Genomic DNA, 20,501 nt, shown 5'->3' with positions numbered 1-20,501 from the left:
ATTATGCCGAAGAAGCAATTTGCATAGGAGGAATTGTGAAGGAATGTGAACACTTCTCTTGCTCCTTCTGAAATGCTTGAAGCTCAGTCCTCTTGTTCTTCGGTAAGGGTGGGACAGCTTCATCCAACCAGCATCTCTCCTTCACTCTCAACTATCAATCTCCATCTCCTCAGACAGAATTTTACCTGTTTAGCCTCACCTCTAAAAGGAAGGTGAAACAAATGGAATTTTGGCTGAGGAGATGGATACTGATAGTTGTAAGAGATGTTGGCAAATGGGTCCTACTGCGCATGCTAAGAAGACTACATGGATGTATATCCCTCCAAAATGAGGGTTGTGGTGCATGTAATTTGTTAAACTTCTATGCCTCAAATATTTCTGTAATGTGTAGGTTTGAACTTTGCACTCTAGTTGCACACTAACTTCTGAGTACTCACCAGTTAACATAAACTGATAGGCATTGTCAGAGATAGAGAAGATATGAGGAGGCGCCTCTTGCCGTTTTTTGCCCCTGTAACCAGACACTACTTCTGGGTTATATACCGGCAGCCACTTGTAAGGGTTGACAGTGACACAGAAGAGACCTGAGTAGGTCTGAAGAAAAAGGAGACAATGCATATCATGGTACATAGTTGATGGATTGAAAAAGAAACAAACTAGGCTTCAGATTCAGTTTCAACTTACATAGATCATCCAAGAAGCATAACGCTCTTTGAGGTTATACAAGACAGCAGGCTCGTGGAGATGGGTCATCATAACCATGTCCTCAATTTTATCAAATTTGGGAGGATTCATGGCAAAAACCTGATCTTCCTTAACTGTCACAGTCTGGGAGGGAAAGGGTTATAGAGAAGATGAACAAATATGGGAGAGGTAAGTATTTTGAAAGCAGGCCATTATTTTCAACTAGAGGTCTCTGGGATTGTGTTGGATCCTAATATTTATAAATATCCAGTAGGGACTCCACATTTTTATGTTTAGTGCTGAACGTTTTGGTGGGTGAAAGATATTTTTGAGGGAGTGCTAAATGAACTCCAACTTAGGTTGATTTCATAAAAATAATAATATTAAAATGGTTCCTGAAGCAGCAGAGACATGACCCAACAACAAATACTGTCCTGAATTTAAAAGCTTACTTGGAAACCACTAGAATGGAGGGGGGGGGTTGAAAAGATTCACAAAACTCCTTATCTTTCATCTCAGCACAATTAATGTTAAACATCTCTTTTGAGTTTTGTGTGTGTTGTGGCGCTATACATGTTGGCATGTAATATTCAGACTTAGCATATTTGCTTCATAATTCCCAAGCGTTTATGGTTAGATAGTGCCAATATTTTAATGGTTGACTACTCCCAGTCTCCAGACCACTTTCTGGAAAAACAAAGTGGTACCCTAGACTGCAGAAGCTGGCCAACCTTGAACTAGGTAACCAAGAACCATTCAGTGAAACAGGTAGGCTAGATTCCTACTTACACGGTCATCTTGCTCAATTTTGACAGTGATTTTCCCCGGCTCTCTACTCAGTATAGTGCCTTTGACGTACATTTCTTTGTCATCAGTCACAAAGCAGGCTGCTTTAGCATCAAATGGACGATTCTGAGCCTCAATTCTCTCCTTCTCCGGTTTCCGGAGAAAAGGAGCCGCCTCTCCAAATACAGCCATTTCAGAGTCTGAGGTCATGATTATAGATTGGCTGAAGGAATTAAAGAAGTTTAAGGTATAATTGCACCCACAGTATTTATGTGCTCAACGAAACTGACAGTGATAACACCAGTATTTCTGACTATTGGTCATGCTCCAACATTTATATTCTCCTTACTATGGTCCCACACTAAGAAAATATGCATTTGTGAATGTTAAAAGAGCAAGAGATTCTGGCCCTCCCCAGACTGATGTTGTATTGTGGATGTATTCTGTAACATCTTCTTGACAACGATAGTGAAATAGTGGTGGATTTATTCTGCTTTAGTTTGTTCTGTGCAGTACTGTGCACCGTATTTAAGTATACTGGTTATTTATATTGTAACCATTTATGCACGCTGAATTTAAAATGAAATGGTTCTTACCTTCAGTCACTAAGAAGGCAGATTAAGATCTGAATCTTTTGAATGTGAACAGAAAGAAATAAAGAAATTAATCAGAAAAATAGCATGGACTTGGTATATAGCTGAATTTCCTTGATATTTTAATCCAAAACAGTGAATTTGCAATAAAGGGCATAACTGAAAAAACTGCATTTTACAGCAAATCAAATTATTTACAATTTCTTACTAATATTGCCACCTAGGAGCAAGAACACTTGTATTCAAATACAGACTTGTTCTTGCATTTATCCCCTACTATCAGTAATAAACATACTTTTAAACAAATAAATTATTAATTATGAAACATATTATATATTTACTTTATCTGCATTTCTTTTGGCATGTTGGATTTTTTTAAAGTTTGCATCTGAGGAATTTGGAACAATAACAAATCTGTAAAATGGCATTTATGGAAAGGCCAATAAATGTACATTCCTGCAACTGTAACCACAACTGTATTAATGCTATTGACACTCGGCATTATATTAGGATATCTGGAGAAGCAGTCACATAAAGCCTTGAACAAGGGCAAAAGTTCTGGCTTCCTTAGAACACAGCAAAGACTGTGACTTACCTTGAGATAGTGAACTAGTGAAGAATCAAGGAGCCTTGGGCCTTACAGCCTTTATACACAGCCATCTGCCAACGCAGCATTCTAGGCCTCTATTTTTGGTGAATTAATAATTTATTCTTTAGTTGCAAATGTGTTGAAGACCTGATCTCACATGCTCTTTCTGTTAATTAAGGGAGGGACATGATTAGCTAAAGGTTACAAGGAGTCAGCTGGTCAGAAATTTCTTTTCCTCCTCTGACATTATATCACCCACTGCCAGCTTCCATACCTAATGCAGAAAACTCTAGTCTAGAGAGGGTTGTGGTGATGTCTCAAATAGGGAAAAATCTGTATATTCCAATGGAACATCACTCAAGCAAGAAATGGCTTGTTAAGAGGTCCAAGGGGAATTAATTTTCTTAATTCATATTAAATTAACAGTGTCTACTCAAAACCAAGAGAGCAAATCAATTCTCTAACCTTCTGAAATCCCTTCACCCACACAGATAGGATGCTAGTTTACAATTTTAGAATATGATCTTACAAACGTTTGAAACCGGTTTGCATTTTAAGCACATTATTAAGCTTGGTTAATACAACAGTAAATTGGGCTGGGTAGATATTACTTCTCAGAATATTTTTGATTATTATTTTTTAAATAGAGATTTTAGAGAACTCCAAATCTGAAACTTCAAAGTAAAATGCATAACATCAGAGGAATCAGCAGCCACATTCTTTCACAAACAAGTGTTACCTCTCCATTACTGTCAGCTGTCAGTTCATTTCCTCAAGGTTAAAGCAGTTCTTCAAGATTCCCCATACTGATTCCCTCAGAACTGTACAAGAGAAAGTCACTTCATGTCTAATGAAAAGAACCCTTCCGGACCTTGTTAAAACCATTATTGCACTCCTCCTTAGATACCAATAAGCCCCAGAAGACATGATCATATTCCAAGCTAATAATAATATCTGGAGCCAATAGAAGAGCACAGAACTTATTTCCTTCTAAATATGCGTGGTTGTGGATGCAGAGGCGAGTGTCACATACTGGCTGAATTCTCATAGAGTCATGTAAGATCCTAAGCAGGACCAATCTGACCTGCCACAATTTCACATGGGGATTGGGGGTGGCGGCTAATAAAATGGCCTGTAAGAAGCTCAACATCCTTAGGGAGACTAAGAAGGATAGGGGCTGAGAATTGAATAGAAGCTGGAGAGTGAATACGCCCTTTGCAAGGTCTGTGCCTATGTTTCTTTGTTTGTTTGTTTTAAACCAAAAACAATGTGTAAGGAGCAACAATAGTGGCAATACCTTGATTGGCACAACAAAATTCTTAAATCTAGTCCTCTGTTAACAAAACAAAGGTCAAGCATCTGCAAGAAAAAGCATGCCACTTATAAAGAAGCTCAAGACACAATAAGCCCCCTGTGGAATTTTGAACAAAAGGCTTGGCAGGTAATACTGTAGTCTGGAATGTTTTAGAGAAGGAGAGGTTTGAGTGCCTTTTCAGTTAGCCTTCTCTCTTAAGGCTGTGGCTTCCTCTTCCCGGAGGGAAGCGGACAGTGGTGGCACACAGCGGGTGGTGATAGGAACAGATCTGCTGCACCTCCCAACTGAGCTTGTCCTGAGTCGGCAGCTGGAGGTGGTCACTTCCCCATGCCTCATTGGTGGGCTGAGCCTACAGGGAACCACTGTGTGCCATCTAGTCATAGTGGAGTAACCTAGACTGCTGTGATGCTGGGAGATTCTCAGGGGTTCACACTGCCAGCAAAATGCTATATGCAATAATGTTTCGTTCTCATTCATTATTGCTGCACAATGCTGCTTTGCCAGATCAAAAACTTATAGAACTTGAGTTAATTCAAGAGGTTCCAGGCATTGTTCTTCCATGGTTTTGCTCCTATCTTTAGGACTTTTGTTGTTGTTGTTTAGTCGTTTAGTTGTGTCTGACTCTTTGTGACCCCATGGACCAGAGCACGCCAGGCACTTCTGTCTTCCACTGCCTCCCACAGTTTAGTCAAAATCTTTAGGACTAATTTCTGTCTATAAGACGCTCACATGTATAAGATGCCCCCTATTTTGGAGGCCTCAAAATGAAGAAAATGGGGGGGGGGAGATTGCTCCTGTGTATAAGACTACCCCCCCCTTTAACATTATTTTTTAGTAAAAAAATCCCTAATCTTATACACGGAAAAGTACGGTAATTATGGGCCAGAGGACCACTGTATGATATCATGGGAACTTTCCTGTGGTATTCTGAAGGGTTCCATCTTGGCCCTCATGCTATGTAACACCAGTATGAAACCACTGTGACTTTTGGAGTGAAGCTCTATCTCTCAGTTCCATCTGAATCAGGAGAGATGGCTGAGGTGCTAAACAAGCGTTTGGAAGCAGTGATGGGTTGGATGTGGGCCAACAAATTGAAGCTGAATTCTGAAAAGATAGATGTGTTCTCTTTTCCAACACTCCTAGATCCAACACTGTCACTAGAGGCTCAGGTGGTCTCAGTGGCAAGGAGTGCCTATTTCCAGTTCCAGCTGCATCTCATTGTGAACTTGAAATGACTTGGCAACTGTACTCCATGCTCTGATAAATTTCAAACTGAATTATTGCAATGTGCTTTACATGGGGCTGCCCTTGAAGATGACTTTGGAAACGTCAACTGGTCCAAAATGCAGCTGCCAGTTTACTGACTGGGGTTCCCTTTAGATCTCCTATAACCCCTGTTTTTAAACAGCTGCATCGGTTGCCACTGCATTTCAGGGCCCAATTCAAGTTGCTCCATTTAAATGATGTAGGCCCCAAATATTTGAAACACCACTACCCTGTTTCCCAAAGACCCTATCAGATGCTGAGATCAGCAGATAGTTCTGTCACTCTCAGAAGGTGTTAGTGGCCCAGGCTAGGTTGTTGAATCCATTATGGGAAATACTATACCTGAGTTTATAACTTTCATACAACCTATTAAATATGTAGGCTCTCCCAGACCCCCCAAGTGCCCCTATTTTCCAGGGATGTCTCTGATTTAGAGAAGCCATCCCAGTTTCTGATTTGATCCTGGAATGTCCCACTTTTCCTTAGGATGTCTCTACTTTCATTGGAGAAATATTGGAGGGTATGAAGTTATCTGACCCCCAAGCTGTCTGAGGGCAATCCTGTATTGGAAAGTTTTGTTTAATGTTTTATTATGTTTTTATATATGTTGGAAGCTGCCCAGAGTGGATGAGTGGGGTATAAATACTGTAGTAAAATTATCATTATGGAATGGGACGTTCCTATTTTCAGTGGAGAAATGTTGGAGGGTATGCTCTCCATGAGGAAGAAAGATGGCTTCTAACTTTTATCCATTTGAATATACCCTCAATAACAAATTATATTTAGTTCCACCCCCATTTAACTGCCATGGCTTCCCCAAATTATCCTGGCAGCTGTAATTTAGTGAGACTGCCAAGAATTCTGTCAGGGATCTGTACCTTCAATCCAATCACTCCCACCCCCTCTGAACTGGTTTACCAGATTTCCTGTGGGAACAGAATGAGTAGTAAAACTGCTTTGTACTGTTCTTATGGCCGGGGCATCAGATCCTACACCACTTTTTCGCAATAGTTTCCTCATTTAACATTGACTTTCTCTTCAACATAAGCCTAAGCAGTAAATTCTATGTGTTTCAACTGTTTGCCTTTGATACATTTTCCTAGGAAATTATCTGGAAGTGTCAGGCCTTGAAAACCATATCTGGAGGCCTCTGTAGCCAGAAGGCCTGTCTAAACAAGAGCTGCATGAAAGCAAATTCCTGTCAGAACTTATTAGAACCAGCTGTCACTGGGTGGGTGGTCAGTCTGAGGAGAAATCTCTTTTGAGGGATCAGTTCCTCCAAATTTCTCTGTACTGTAGAAGATTCACAGAGGATTTATAATGTCCAACTGTTTTATTTGGTTCCATTAATTTCAATGGGCTTACTACACTAAGTAAAACTTATGTGCATACAACCCATTGCATAAATGAGCGTGGAACTACAGTAAGTAGGAAAGCTGGAGCAGTAGACAGAATAAACCACTGACACAGAGGACAAGAGCAGGGAACGGCCATCAGGAAGTACCCCAACAAACTGCAGAGAGACACACAGAAAGAGGAATTTGAAGCGAGCTTGTTTAGTAAAGGGTGCCATTTGATATAAGCTCCGCTAGATTCTTTGGTCTGTGATTTCAATCTCTGAAACACGCTGCCTTCCTTGGTCCGCCGCTGAACAGTGTTTTCCACAGCTATCTGTAAGTATTGTTCCTTTTAGGGGAAAGGTTGGTTCTTCTGTACCCAGGAACAGATCATTGTTTTATCTAATGTCCCACTTTTTTTTCTGCAAAGCACTCTCCATAGCTTCCCTTCACCAGAGTTCCCCTTAAGAACCCTTAAATCTGTGTGGCTTGAGGAGACAGTCAGTTCCATGCTGCACATCCCATAATCTCATTCGGTTGTGTGTCCTGCAGTATAGGGTGTTGAATCACTCTCTAGCCTATGCTCTTGTAATTGTGGTGTGGGTAAAATGGGATGTTTCTTTAAAAAATAAACCATTTAATTAAATTAGATGGAAACTATCTGCACCAGCCACTACACCTAGTTTTGTTGTGAAAGGAAGGTACAGTTTGCCCAGCACTTAACAGAAGTGTTTGGTTCCAGGGGTCCAGGCACAAAAAGGCAGAATAATGCAAATCAGAGGATGCTGACTGGGCTGTGGGAAGCCCGGGAAGCAAGGAAAAGCCACTGTGCTCAGGGTTGGGAAATAAACAAATGTAGACCAGGGAATGGTGGGTTTTCCCAGCTCTCTGTTATCATAGAACCATAGAATTGGAAGGCACCCTGAGGGTCATCTTAGTCCAACCCTCTGCAATGCAGGAATCTCAACCCATGTAAGGTTGCAACTACTTATTATTATTATTATTATTATTATTATTATTATTATTATTATTTATTATTATTATTTAATGTAAAGTGAGAGTAAGTTGTATAGGTTTTGGCAAAGCTACGCCGTGCCCACCTCCCACTCGGTTTTCTCTTACTATATATACTGCTGGACTGGTTGGACTTTAAATGTTCAAAAAAATACATTTTGGACATACAGTAAAACAAGTCCCAAATGAGAGCAGAAACTCCTGTCTAGGATGCTAATTTGGGGTTGTGGTTGTTCTTTTGTTTGTTTCCTAAGCCAGAAGCTCAGGTAACACCTGTACACCAGGGATATACTATATCGTTTTGTCAATTGCTATTAACTGCAAGGGGCAGGTATAACCTCTGGGTCCCTGCTCATTGGCTTGCCATAAGTACCTTATACTAGTTGGTCCCTAGAGACAGGGCCTTTTCAATGGTGGCCACACACCCTTGGAACTCTATCCCAAAGAAATAGGTTTGCTCTGTTCTTAAATGGAAGTGAAAAATGTTTAAGTCTGCATTCTGTAAGTTTGATTTTAAATTGTTTTAATCTGATGTTGCTTTGAATTATTTGAATTATTTCATTTGTGTTTTAAAATTTGAACTGTGGCTTTTAATAATGTTTCATAAGCTTCCTTAGGAAAGCTTTGGCCTGAAAGGCAGCATATGAACATTGTAAACAAATGAAAAAATATCCAGTGATTCCTCTGAAACTTAGCTGCTGAGAGGCAACAAATAAAGGAGAACTACTGCATTTTGATGCCTTTCTTGTTGACTTTGCAGAATCAATTGGTTGGCCACCATAGGAAATAGGATGCTAGACTAGATGGGCCTTTAGGCTCTTCTTAAGTACAGTACTTGCATTTTAGTTTTGATAATCAGAAAACTGAGGCACAAAAAAAGAACAGCTATATGTGAATAGAATAACTACTACAGTCACAACTGACTACTTAATCTTAGTCTAAGTGCTCACTTAATCTTATTCACCACTTTGGAGACCCACCAGATGAGGAAAAGCTTGAGATAACACCAGGAGGGTGAGATTCACAAAAAGGATGGCACATTTTTATGTATGCAAAGGTTTCTACAGTCTTTATTTCCTAGACACCGAGGACAGAACAAACAATAATTACACATCAAAGTGATGAAGAGCTTCACATTTTGTGTATTTCTTCAGTCACCTTGAAGTTTCTATACATGCTTATTCTTCACTTTTGACTGCCTTTCCAGCATCACGGGTTTTCACCCGCAGTTTGTTGACCTGTGACTCTGCAATGTCAGCCCTCTCTTCAGCTTCTTCCAGCTCATGCTGAATCTTGCGGTATTTGGAGAGGTTGAGGTTGGATTGTTCCTCCTGAGAATAAAATTATGAAAACCATATTATTAAAAATCCAACTTCTCTTTTATTTCAACCATAACCAGGTGATTGAGAGCAGGATGCTAATGTCTTGATTCTTCATTATTTGATTATGTGATTTAACTATTGTTACAAGTTTGTGGGCACCAGTTTATGGAAACCCAGCCAGATGGGTGGGATATAAATTAATACTAATCATCATCATCATCATCCCTATAATCCTAGCAAGTGTTAAAATATAAACCAGGCTAGCAAGACTGCCTAAGTAGTAGATCCATTGAAATCTTGTAGAGTCTTCTTAGTCATGACTAATTAAGTTTCATTTATTTCAATGGGTCCACTCTAAGTTTAATTAAGTCTGGATTCAACATATAGTTTTCTCCATGCTGGGAAAATGTTCAGTTCTTAATTTTCTGCCTGTCAAGGAAAAAATTATGAGAAATCTAGTCTAGACTCCCAATTAAAAATATGACAGATACACATAAGTCAAAATTGTTAAAGTGTAACTATCCACTCCTTTATTATAGCTCATTTTTAAAAATGATATTCTCCATACAGTGGTGCCTCGCAAGACGAAATTAATCCGTTCCGCGAGTCTCTTCGTCTTGCGGTTTTTTCGTCTTGCGAAGCACGGCTATTAGCGGCTTAGCGGCTATTAGCGGCTTAGCGGCTTTAAGAAAAAGGAAACAAACTCGCAAGAACTCGTAAGACGTTTCGTCTTGCGAAGCAAGCCCATAGGGAAATTCGTCTTGCGGAACGACTCAAAAAGCGGAAAACTCTTTCGTCTTGCGCGTTTTTCGTCTTGCGAGGTACCACTGTATTTGTGTTATGCAATATTCTTGCGTTCATTACTTAATTAGTATTTCCATCTCACAGTTTCCTTTTGACTCTTGCTTTCCCTATTTGTAGTATCAGATAATGTGCCACTGTTTAGGACTTTGGCCCACAGGCATTTTAATGAAACTCATTACAGTAAATATAATCAGATTTATTTGAAATGTAACCATTGTTCCATCTTCAGTCAATACTTACAGCTTCTTCAGATTGTCTCTTATAAGCTTTCACTTTCATTTGCAGTTTGTCCACCAGATCCTGAAGCCTCAGAACATTCTTCCGATCTTCCTCAGACTGAACAAATGGAAGAAAAAAGTGAGTTCATATAATTTAAAATTCATTCCTCAGTTTGATTTTCTTAAATAATATATTTTTCTAGAGTGAAACTTGCACTATATGTTGTGGGAGAGCATTCCATGGATTAGAGAGGTTGAGGGCTTGATAAGAGGAAATGAATAGCTATTAATGTTTTTTTGGCAGGGGGCTGTGCATTGGCCGTATTTTTGGTTGGTTGGGGATATCAGGGCATGGGAATGCAGTGACATGTTTATGATGATATAAGTGATGATATATGATGATATAAGTGATGGAGCTGCTCATATTGTAATAGGGGGAAATGAAGAGTTCATGTAATTTACCCCATTACAAACCTTTGATGAAGAAAATATTTTTGAAAAGAATTTCTCTCACTCTATTTCATGACTATTAAACATTTCCAGTTTGAGTGTTCAATAACTTCAGTAGCATTTCTTTGACTGTATTATTGAAAAAAAAGATTTATCACCCTCACCTGGTAGGTCAGCTCCTTGACCCGTCTCTCATATTTGCGCACACCCTTGATAGCATCAGCACCACGCTTCTGCTCGTTCTCAACTTCAGCTTCCAGCTCACGTACCTGAGGAAGGCACAGAAGAAGGGAGAATTTGCATTCCATTGCATTCTTTACGTTCAAAATGTATAAAGACTACAGATATATGAGGAATACGCACTCTGTGCTCCAGTTTCTGGAGCTGTTTCTTGCCACCCTTCATTGCCAGCTGTTCTGCCTCATCAAGACGGTGTTGCAGGTCCTTTACGGTCTGCTCCAAGTTCTTCTTCATCCTCTCCAGATGGGCACTGGTGTCTTGTTCCTTCTTGAGTTCCTCAGCCATCATGGCCGCCTATTAATAAAGTTGCCAAACCAGTTCAAGAAATCAGCCATACTAAATGTATACAGGTTCAGATCTCAAAAGGAAACTCCCTGCAACTCACATCAGTGATGGCCTTCTTGGCCTTGTCTTCTGCATTGCGGGCTTCTTGAATAGTCTCTTCCACTTCACCTTGGATTTGTGCAATGTCTGTTTCCAGCTTCTTCTTGGTGTTGATCAAGCTGGTATTCTGTTTGGGGGGAAAACATACAGTATTTGAAAAATTGCCTTAAAACAGCTAAGACAGGATTTTTAAAAAGCAGGAAACAATGACATCTACTTAGAAATGAACTCAATGAAGCTCTGCCTCAAATAGTTGCCTGGAATTTCTTATTCCTAAATCCCCAGAGTTTCACATGAGATGGAAATATCATAGTATGCATACCATTGAATCTAATCATAGAGAAATAAGCTAAATAGTCATGTCCACAGACGTTTTGTATAAGAGCAAGCAACGATTATTTAGGCATAGCTTTGTTTCCTTCAAGTAATATGGCTAAAGGTGGAGCAGGATGGAAGAGAACATCCCCAAAGATAAACAGCCTGCTCTTCTCTACCGGTTAATGAAAGGTGGGGCACATTACAATATTAGAAGCTTACCTGTGTGTGAAGAAGTTGCACACGCTCACTGGCATCCAGAAGCTCCTGTTCAGCCACTTTCCTGCCCCTCTCTGTCTGTTCCAGAGCTGCCCGGAGCTCCTCAATTTCAGCCTGCATAAGGTTAGCTCTGCGCTCAACCATAGCCACTTGCTCCTTCAGATCTTCCTGGCTCCGAACAGCATCATCCAAGTGCAGTTGTGTATCCTATCAAACAAATTATTATGAGACACAAAGTCCTTAACAACATGGCAATTCCAGGATTTCACTTTCAACTGCGTGGCATTGTACTGCAGATACCTTAAGCTGCCCTTGTGTGTTCCTGAGGTTCTTTAATGCCTCAGCAGCTTGGCGGTTGGCATGGCTCAGTTGGATTTCCATTTCATTCAGATCTCCCTCCATCTTCTTCTTTACTCTCAGGGCATCATTCCGGCTCCTGACTTCAGCATCTAGTGTGCTCTGCATGGACTCTACTACTCTCAGATGATTCCTCTTCAGCTGATCAATTTCTTCATCTTTCTCTGCAATTCTCCTGTCAATATCAGCCTTCACCTGGTTGAGCTCTAGTTGGATGCGGAGGATTTTGCCTTCTTCATGTTCCAGTGAGGCCTTAAGAAAGCCATTTATATTAGCTATTAATAATAGACTAAAATAAGTGCCCCCTCTCCATTTTATTAAAATGCATTAGACATCATCTTTAAAAGGAAATATTTTGTGCATTCTTTCCTCCAGTCAACAGCAAAACAGAAGTGTCCATCATGATTCTGTTAACACTGTTAGTAATTCTTTGAGCGTTTTATATCATAGAACAAGATACTTTTATCCTGTTTTCTCTAAGAATGATATATATGTGTGTGTGTGTACCTCAGCTTCCTCTAGAGAAGCCTGCAGTTCAGACTTCTCTTGCTCAATCTGCTTCTTCACTTTCTCCAATTCATGGATAGCCTTTCCACCCTCAGCGATCTGTTCCGTGAGATCAGAAATCTCCTCTATTGGTTTTACACAAAGTAAAGAGAAATAGATGGATAGTTTAGTTGTTGTAATATGGATGATGATACACAGCATTAGGGTGGGATGGGGGTGAGGGGTAAAGTGCTTTATTTTTTAATTCCAGCTCATCCTTGTGGAATAGATTAGTTGTTCTGCACACACAGTGCATGACCTTATGGACACCAGGGTCTGTCCTGGAATCAGGGAGAAGGCTTGTTTGAAGTTATATGATTCAGCTGGTTCTTTGGAAGTAAGACATAGCTTCTCAGTTTTGTGCCTATAGTATTCTAAACCTGCTTCTTAGAATATACAATTATTAACTTACGTTGGAGATTCTTGTTCTCACGCTTCAAGGTTTCCAAGTGATCCAAGGATTCTTCATAAGCATTCTTCATCTTAAAGAGCTCTGTGCTGAGAGAGCGAGACTCCTTCTGGGAAGCTTCCAGTTCAGACTGGGCTTCTTCAAATTTCTGTTTCCAGTCTGCCAGAATCTGCAAAACACCACCAAGAAATAAGCAATGAATTCATTAGACCTGAGAACTTCATGCAATATGTTCATCTAAAAAAATGTCCAAAAATACCTTATCAAAGTTCTTCTGCTTCTTATCTAGAGCTGCACAGGCTGCATTGGACCTTTCCACATCAATCATCAGGTCCTCCACTTCATTCTGTAGCCTTTGCTTTGTCTTCTCAAGGGAAGCACATTTGGAATTCACAGCTTCTACGTGCTCTTCAGCATCCTGCAGGCGCTGGGCAAGTTTTTTCCTTGAAGAAGATAAAAAAGTCAGTAGTAAATTGCATGAATCTGCTTGGCTAAGCAGGAAGGTCTATTATCCTACCATAAGCATTGCATAACTTCTGTTGCAGACATCATAGAGGGACAGAAGGAGGGAACCCCAAGGTGTCCAAAAGTATAAAAAACATTTGGGGAGTACTTGTGGGAGAACCCCCAAAACAGCCCAGTGAGGACTTTGAATGCTAAGTACCCACAGAACCCTGAATCAGTGGGAAAACCTGGGTGTTGTGTAGGAATGAAATGGGCTGGCTGATTGGTGAAGAAGTGAGTGCTACGTTGGTGGCCTAGAAGCCTCCAAACCCTCACTGATTGGCTGGCAGGAAAGGGACTTCCTGAATGAGAACAGAGGCATACCCAGATGATCTTGTACCCATGGCAAGGAGCTGTATCGGTGCGCCCCACCATCATTTGTGCCCCTCCCTCCCTTTTCTTTCCTCCTGCAACTCTCATCCTCTCTCTCTCTCTCTCTCTCTCTCCCCCCCCCCCCCTTGAGTGCTCCACTCTCTCTGGGCACTTTGCTCACACTTCTAATAGTGCCACTGGCTGATTGGGGAACAGGCCACAGGGCTGCTGTAAGAGCCCAGAGCAGCAGAGGAGCAGCTTGGGGTGCATGTGGACAAGCAAGCAGTCTCTTAACCACTCCTAGCGAGAATGGAGAGTTGCAATTTTTGAATTCCTAGTCAAAAATATTGCAACGTTTTGTAGCAGAATAACACTTTTTATCTCAATCTCCCCAACATACTTGGCCTCTTCTAGTTCTTCAGTGCGCTGGATTGCATCAGTCTCGTATTTGGTTCTCCATTGGGCAACCTCACTGTTTGCCTTGGACATGGCACGTTGCAGCTCAGCCTTTGCTTCCTGTTCCTCTTCAAATTGTTCCCTGAGCAAGTCACAGTCATGACGAGCAGATTGCAAGGCATGGGCCAATGCATTCTTAGCCTGGAGAAATTAAAATATTTGTTAAGTGATTTGCCTAGATTTTTTTGTGTGAAGTTAAGTCTCCTGAGTTCCGTGGATCTTTCTGCCTAGCAAGTATGTTTAGGACTGCAATCTGAGATGGGAAACCCATGAACTTCCAGCTCCCATCACCTCAACCAGTATGACCAATGGTCAGGGATGATGGGAGTCCAACAACACCTGGAGGAACACAGATTCCTCATCCCTAGCCTAAGTAACTTTTTTTGGGGGGGGGATTTATTTCCATGACATTGCTGTACAGCTCAAATATCAGTTCATTACATATGGTTTTGTCTGTACAATGTTGCTGTTTTTAGTTTGTTAATTTGTGTTTTGATGGTTGGATCATTGTTGCTTTTATGGTCGCTTTTGAAGTGTAAACTGCTTTGAGCAACTCAAAGGATAAAAGGCGGTATAATTTTTAAACAAAAAGAATAAAATTTCTAAGATATTTCCATAATACTTTAGCCCTTTACAGCAGCATGCAGGATTTGCAATACAGCACTGAAAATCCATTTATTAGATCTAGTCATAGTGCCCACCTTTGTTTCTTCTTCAAGTTGCCTCTTCAGTTCTTCAACCTGTTGAGTAAAACCTTGCTTGCCTCTTGAAAGTTGAGAAATCAAAGCATCTTTTTCTTCTACTTGGCGAGCAAATTCACCTGAGAAGAGCAAAAGGGAATATTTAATAGGACTGGAATAAAGTTGACTGAAAAAACTGTACTCAAGAAGAAATGGAACAATTGGGAGTTTTAAAATAATAAAATTAGCTGTACAGTCATGTCTGAGGTTATACATAATGCCACATAAACCCCATATTCCTCAAATACTAATTGAGAAGAGCATACACTTTCACTTTTCTTCCTGCTGTGATATACACAAGTACTCAGATCAGGAGAGCTTGCACCACGGATGTAGAAGTGAAAAGTTTAGAACTTTACAAAAAGTGGAATGATCTGATTGTAGAAGAGACTGTACATTGGGCTGAGAGCACTTGCTTAGAGACCACGTGCCACTCTCTCACTTTGGAATCACAACCTTGATACATTAATTACGTAATTTAGTGTTGAATAATGCTATTCTTCACTTTTTCAATGTTGTGATCCTTTGATGTTAAAATCAGCTGCAAGTTACATTTCTTACGAGAATTTACAAACAACTTTAACAGTGTATATAATGTGTTACAGTGTGTAACTTGCAGTGTGTAACCAGTCATGTGCCTTACCTGATTCTGTCTGCAGACGTGCTCTTTGAGCAGTCAGGTCATTAATTGTGCGCTGGTGCTCTTCCTCCTTTGCTTTAACCTCACTCAGCTGATCTTCCAAGGAGCGGGATAATTTCTCAAGAGCTGACTGAAATGGGCAATTGGAAAAACATTGAAATAGTCTTCAAACTGATATATTAGTAAGAACATTCTTTAAAAAGAAAGTAAAACTATGAAAACAATACAGATAATTTATAAATTTGTATTTATGCAAATGTAAGTTTCATTGCAGCCTAAGTAAATGACAGCATACATTTAAACCAAATTCTGAAGTTTGGCACAATTTGACATGGAAATTACAAACTTTGCAAAGAGCTAAAATCCAATAATTGTGCTGAAATCTATTATTTTGATTGCCTTCCTCAAGTCAGATTCTTATAGGCAATCTTTGAAGTCCTTAGTATATTAACACACACACAACATAATTTCATGAAACAGTGGAGGAATGTGTTTACCTGTGTATTCTTTATAGGTGATAAAATATATAAACACCTAATTAATTCATCTAGCAATTACATTGACTACCCAGCAGCAATTAAATATTGTACACTTAGGAGCAGACCTTTTACAGTCTAATCTTAAAAAATATTGCCCATTTTTCATATATAGTGTACCTTAACAAGTAATTCTTGGCATCCAGAATATGTTTTTAGTACTGCTTCATTTGCTTATGCCATACAATCTGACTTTGCTTCAACTTTAGCCTATGGTCAGTTTTAGAGATGTTCTGGCAGCTTAGCTCTTAGAAAACCATGGGTCAAATGCTTATGAGATGATGCAGTAGTTCTTGCATCCCTTCCCTAATGCACTGAAGTACAATACCTTAGATTTAGAGACAGATTCCATATTACTGGCAAGGTCATCAATCTCCATCTTCAGCTCACTCTTCTCCTTCTCCAGCTTCTGTTTCACACGTTGCAGGTTATCAATTTGTTCCCCAAGTTCAGCTGCACTGTCTGCATGCTTCTTGCGGAGAGCAGCCGATGTGGCTTCATGTTGCAGAGTGGCCTCTTCAAGGTCCCTGCGCATTTTCTGGAATTCTGCCTCACGTTTCTTGTTCATCTCAATCTGAGCTGCAGTTGCCCCACCAGCTTCCTCCAGACGCTCACTGATCTCTTCAAGTTCTCTGGAGAGATCAGCCCGCTGCTTCTCTGCTTTGGCCCGAGATGCACGCTCAGCCTCAATTTCTTCCTCCAGTTCCTCAATACGGGCCTAGAGAAAGAGAAGCAGCCATTAACAGAGTCTTCCCTGATGAACTGATTTTCATAGGATGGAGTCAATATGTGCTTGACTTGCCTGTAACTCCTTTATCTTCTTTTGAAGCTGGGAGCCCAAGGCCTGCTCATCTTCAATTTTGCTTTGTAGCTGGCTGATTTCAAAGTCTTTCCTTTTCACAACAAAACACAAGGTTTTCTCAGTCAAATTCTAAGAGGGCTGGGTGCCATAAAGAGCTCCCAAAAGGTCTTCTAGGCAGTAAACATTACTTACTTCTTAAGCTTTTCATCCAGCTGCTGCTTATCATTCTCCAAATCCATTGTGGATTCCTGGGACAGCTTCAGATCACCTTCAAGCTTCCTCTTGGATCTTTCCAGGTCCATGCGAAGTTTCTTTTCTTGCTCCAGGGACCCTTCAAGCTAAAGACAAAGAGGGGACAAAGACTTTGTCACTCTAATACTACTTTCACCCCACAGTTATTCTTCTGCATGTGTTGGTGCTTACATCGTCCACTTGCTGCTCCAGCTTGGTCTTTGCTTTGGTCAGAGTATTGACTTTGTCCTCCTCTGCCTGCAGGTCATCCAAGGTCTGTTGATGGGCCTCTTGGAGGGCTTTCTTTTCCTTGGTCAGTTTGGCAATGGTCTCATCCAAGACTGCCATCTCTTCAGTGAGGTTTTTCACCTTTTAGAAATGAACAAACAGATTCAATGTATCATTCCACCCTGGAATGATAATACAACATTCTGACTATAGGTTGCAGAGCTGAGCACATTGTGACCATTACCTTGTTTTCTGTGGCATGCTTCTCCTTTTCCACCTTGGCCAGTGTTAACTCCAGATCATCAATGTCTTTCTTCAGCTCTGAGCATTCATCTTCCAGTTTCCTCTTTTTGGCTGTCAGCTCAGCATTCATTTCCTCCTCATCCTCTGCCCGTTCAGTCAGCTCCTTAATTTTAGCTTCTAGCTGAATTTTGGTTTTGATCAGCTGGTCACATCTCTCCTCAGCATCTGCCAAGCCATCAGATTCCTGTAAGTTGAAAACATATTTTTAATGCATCTCTCTCGTCTTGTTGAGTGAAGAAGTAGGTTTTTAGTTGAGACATACACCACATAAGCAAAAGTTTCATAAAATTCCTTTACCAGGGATTCAAGGACGATCTGCACATTGATATGCAACTGTGTGGGTGGGAGGGGCCAGGGAGGAAACTTCATCTGTTTCTGACTTTGGGAAGTTTGGCCTTTGCTAACAGACCAGAAAAGGGGTGCATTGAACAAGGGAAGAAGGTAATAAGGTGTACAGTGAAGTTTAGCATAGGGAAGATAGTGGAGACATGAGCAAGGTTGGAGGCAGGGGAGAAACTAAGGAGTGGGTTGAAGGAGGAAGTGGACAGAGACTTGTGTGGAAGCAAGAGTTATCAGGCAAAGGAAGGGAATGTGGGATAAAAATAATGAATAAAAATGAAGAGGTGGAACTGAGGATTTTTCTTCTCCCTTTCTATCTTTCCTTGTTCCTGCACTTTATTGTATACAGTGGTGCCTCGCAAGACGAAAAGAATCTGTTCTGTGATTCTCTTCGTCTAGCGGTTTTTTCGTCTTGCGAAGCAAGCCCATTGACGGATTAGCGGATTAGCGCTATTAGCGGCTTTTAGCGGCTTATCTGCTGATCGGATCAGCTGATAAGCGGCTTAGAAAGGGGGGGAGGGGAAAAAACCAGCAGGAACTCGCAAGACATTGTTGTCTTGCGAAGCAAGCCCATAGGAAATTCGTTTTGCGAAGCACCTCCAAAACGGAAAACTCTTTCGTCTAGCGAGTTTTCCGTCTTGCGAGGCATTCGTCTTGTGGGGCACCACTCTACTTGATATCTATAATTATCTTTTAAAATATGTTTTATTAGCTCCAAAAATTCTTGGCACTTTTTGAATTCTTGTATCCAATCTATATGTGTCAGGCATTGAGTCACTTGGACAAAAACATTTAATGTTACCAGTGATGCTTACAGGATGGATGGCGGCAAACAGATTGAGATTGAATCCTGACAAGATGGAAGTACTGTTTCTGGGGGACAGGAGGCGGGCAGGTGTGGGGGATTCCCTGGTCCTGAATGGGGTAACCGTGCCCCTGAAGGACCAGGTGCGCAGCCTGGGAGTCATTTTGGACTCACAGCTGTCCATGGAGGCACAGGTTAAATCCGTGTCCAGGGCAGCTGTGTACCAGCTCCATCTGGTACGTAGGCTGAGACCCTATCTGCCTGCGGACTGCCTCGCCAGAGTGGTGCATGCTCTGGTTATCTCCCGCTTGGACTACTGCAACGCGCTCTACGTGGGGCTACCTTTGAAGGTGACCCGGAAACTACAACTTATCCAGAATGCAGCAGCCAGACTGGTGACTGGGAACGGCCTCCGAGACCATATAACACCGGTCTTGAAAGCCCTACATTGGCTCCCAGTACGTTTCCGAGCACAATTCAAAGTGTTGGTGCTGACCTTTAAATCCCTAAATGGCCTCGGTCCAGTATACCTGAAGGAGCGTCTCAACCTCCATCGTTCTATCCGGACACTGAGGTCCAGCACCGAGGGCCTTCTGGCGGTTCCCTCACTGCGAGAAGCCAAGTTACAGGGAACCAGGCAGAGGGCCTTCTCGGTAGTGGCGCCCTCCCTGTGGAACACCCTCCCACCAGATGTCAAAGAGAACAACAACTACCAGACTTTTAGAAGACATCTGAAGGCAGCCCTGTTTAGGGAAGCTTTTAATGTTTGATGTATCATAGTATTTTAATATTCTTTTGGAAGCCGCCCAGAGTGGCTGGGGAAACCCAGCCAGATGGGCGGGGTATAAATAAAAAATTATTATTATTATTATTATTATTATTATTATTATTATTATTATTATTATTATTATTATTATAGTGATGCTTACAGATTGGACTTGGAGCTGCAAGTCATTCTTCTCTTGCATCAGAGACACCATTTTTTCTTCCAGCTCCTTCCGTTTGGCCTCTGATTTGGCAAGCTCTTCTTTAGTTTTCTCAAACTCTTCCTTCATGTTGGCCATCTCCTTCTCTGACTCAGCACTCTTCAGCAGAGGTTTGATCTTGAAGTACAACTTCATCCAAGCCCAAGTCTTCACATTCATGAATGAGCGGACATTGTACTGAATAGTGAAGATAGACTCTCTGTAAAGAAAGCAAACTAAACCTTAAGGACGATTCCAAAATAAAATTTGTTTTCAAGTTTGTTTAATCTGTATTAAACCTGCATGTGTTGATGAACTCATTATCAAACTGGACTCATTGCCAGTTTGATAATGAGCGCTCACATCTTCCTTTGTGGGCGCCCTTTGCAGGGCCGCACACAGCACTCCAGTCATGTGGGACCCACCAGCTGTTTGGGCTGGCTTCCCTGTGCTAGTCATTGGAGGTTCCTGCCAAACCTCAGTCAATCAGCACCACAGGGAGGCGGGGCCAGTTGCTTAAATAGGAGGCGGTTCTGGAGCTTCACCCACCCAACCCTCCCTTTCGTTAACCTGCAAAAAGCATTAGACAATGTTTTGTGTGTGCTGCTATGTCTTTGGATGGTTGCTGTTGAAGAGCCGGGAAGGAATTTCCCTGCATTGTCAGGTTTTGCCTTCCCCATAGCAATTTGTAACAACTTTGGCGGTTTTAGGCCTTGGGTGGAATCCTTTAGTCTATCTTCCCTAAATGGGGTGGGGGGGTGAAGTGGTGACTCAACCCCCCCCCCGTGGCAG

General features: G+C 41.3%; 2 protein-coding genes across 3 annotated transcripts in view; both read right to left on the bottom strand.

The window, feature by feature from the left end:
• The window catches only part of LOC308582164 (myosin-4-like), a 41,796-nt gene extending 38,257 nt beyond the window's left edge, over positions 1-3,539 (bottom strand). The window contains exons 1-6 of one of the 2 annotated variants that reach the window (XM_081185047.1): positions 3,392-3,539; positions 2,659-2,818; positions 2,067-2,101; positions 1,474-1,693; positions 685-828; positions 438-594 (exon numbers count right to left, since the gene is read on the bottom strand). In XM_081185047.1, the coding sequence (XP_081041173.1) occupies positions 438-594; positions 685-828; positions 1,474-1,680 (508 nt within the window). In that variant the 5' untranslated portion in view covers positions 1,681-1,693; positions 2,067-2,101; positions 2,659-2,818; positions 3,392-3,539. Of the gene's footprint in view, positions 1-437; positions 595-684; positions 829-1,473; positions 1,694-2,066; positions 2,102-2,658; positions 2,819-3,391 lie in introns of those variants that run through there. The other variant, XM_081185048.1, reaches the window with a different exon arrangement.
• A 5,085-nt stretch (positions 3,540-8,624) lies between these two features.
• LOC308582165 (myosin-1B) overlaps positions 8,625-20,501 on the bottom strand; it is a 91,335-nt gene continuing 79,458 nt past the window's right edge. Inside the window, exons 22-40 of the mRNA XM_081185049.1 lie at positions 19,674-19,929; positions 17,542-17,784; positions 17,262-17,438; positions 17,031-17,176; positions 16,839-16,929; positions 16,365-16,754; positions 15,504-15,630; positions 14,822-14,940; positions 14,065-14,261; positions 13,108-13,291; positions 12,852-13,017; positions 12,401-12,525; positions 11,837-12,145; positions 11,540-11,743; positions 11,004-11,129; positions 10,742-10,912; positions 10,543-10,647; positions 9,951-10,046; positions 8,625-8,915 (exon numbers count right to left, since the gene is read on the bottom strand). Coding sequence (XP_081041175.1) covers positions 8,763-8,915; positions 9,951-10,046; positions 10,543-10,647; positions 10,742-10,912; positions 11,004-11,129; positions 11,540-11,743; positions 11,837-12,145; positions 12,401-12,525; positions 12,852-13,017; positions 13,108-13,291; positions 14,065-14,261; positions 14,822-14,940; positions 15,504-15,630; positions 16,365-16,754; positions 16,839-16,929; positions 17,031-17,176; positions 17,262-17,438; positions 17,542-17,784; positions 19,674-19,929 — 3,385 coding nt within the window. The 3' untranslated portion in view covers positions 8,625-8,762. The remainder of the gene's footprint in view (positions 8,916-9,950; positions 10,047-10,542; positions 10,648-10,741; positions 10,913-11,003; positions 11,130-11,539; positions 11,744-11,836; positions 12,146-12,400; positions 12,526-12,851; positions 13,018-13,107; positions 13,292-14,064; positions 14,262-14,821; positions 14,941-15,503; positions 15,631-16,364; positions 16,755-16,838; positions 16,930-17,030; positions 17,177-17,261; positions 17,439-17,541; positions 17,785-19,673; positions 19,930-20,501) is intronic.

This window comes from Podarcis bocagei, assembly GCF_964188305.1.
Source record: "Podarcis bocagei genome assembly, chromosome: 2".
In the NCBI taxonomy this organism is placed as follows: domain Eukaryota; kingdom Metazoa; phylum Chordata; class Lepidosauria; order Squamata; family Lacertidae; genus Podarcis; species Podarcis bocagei.
This window is presented reverse-complemented; position numbering and strand designations above follow the sequence as displayed.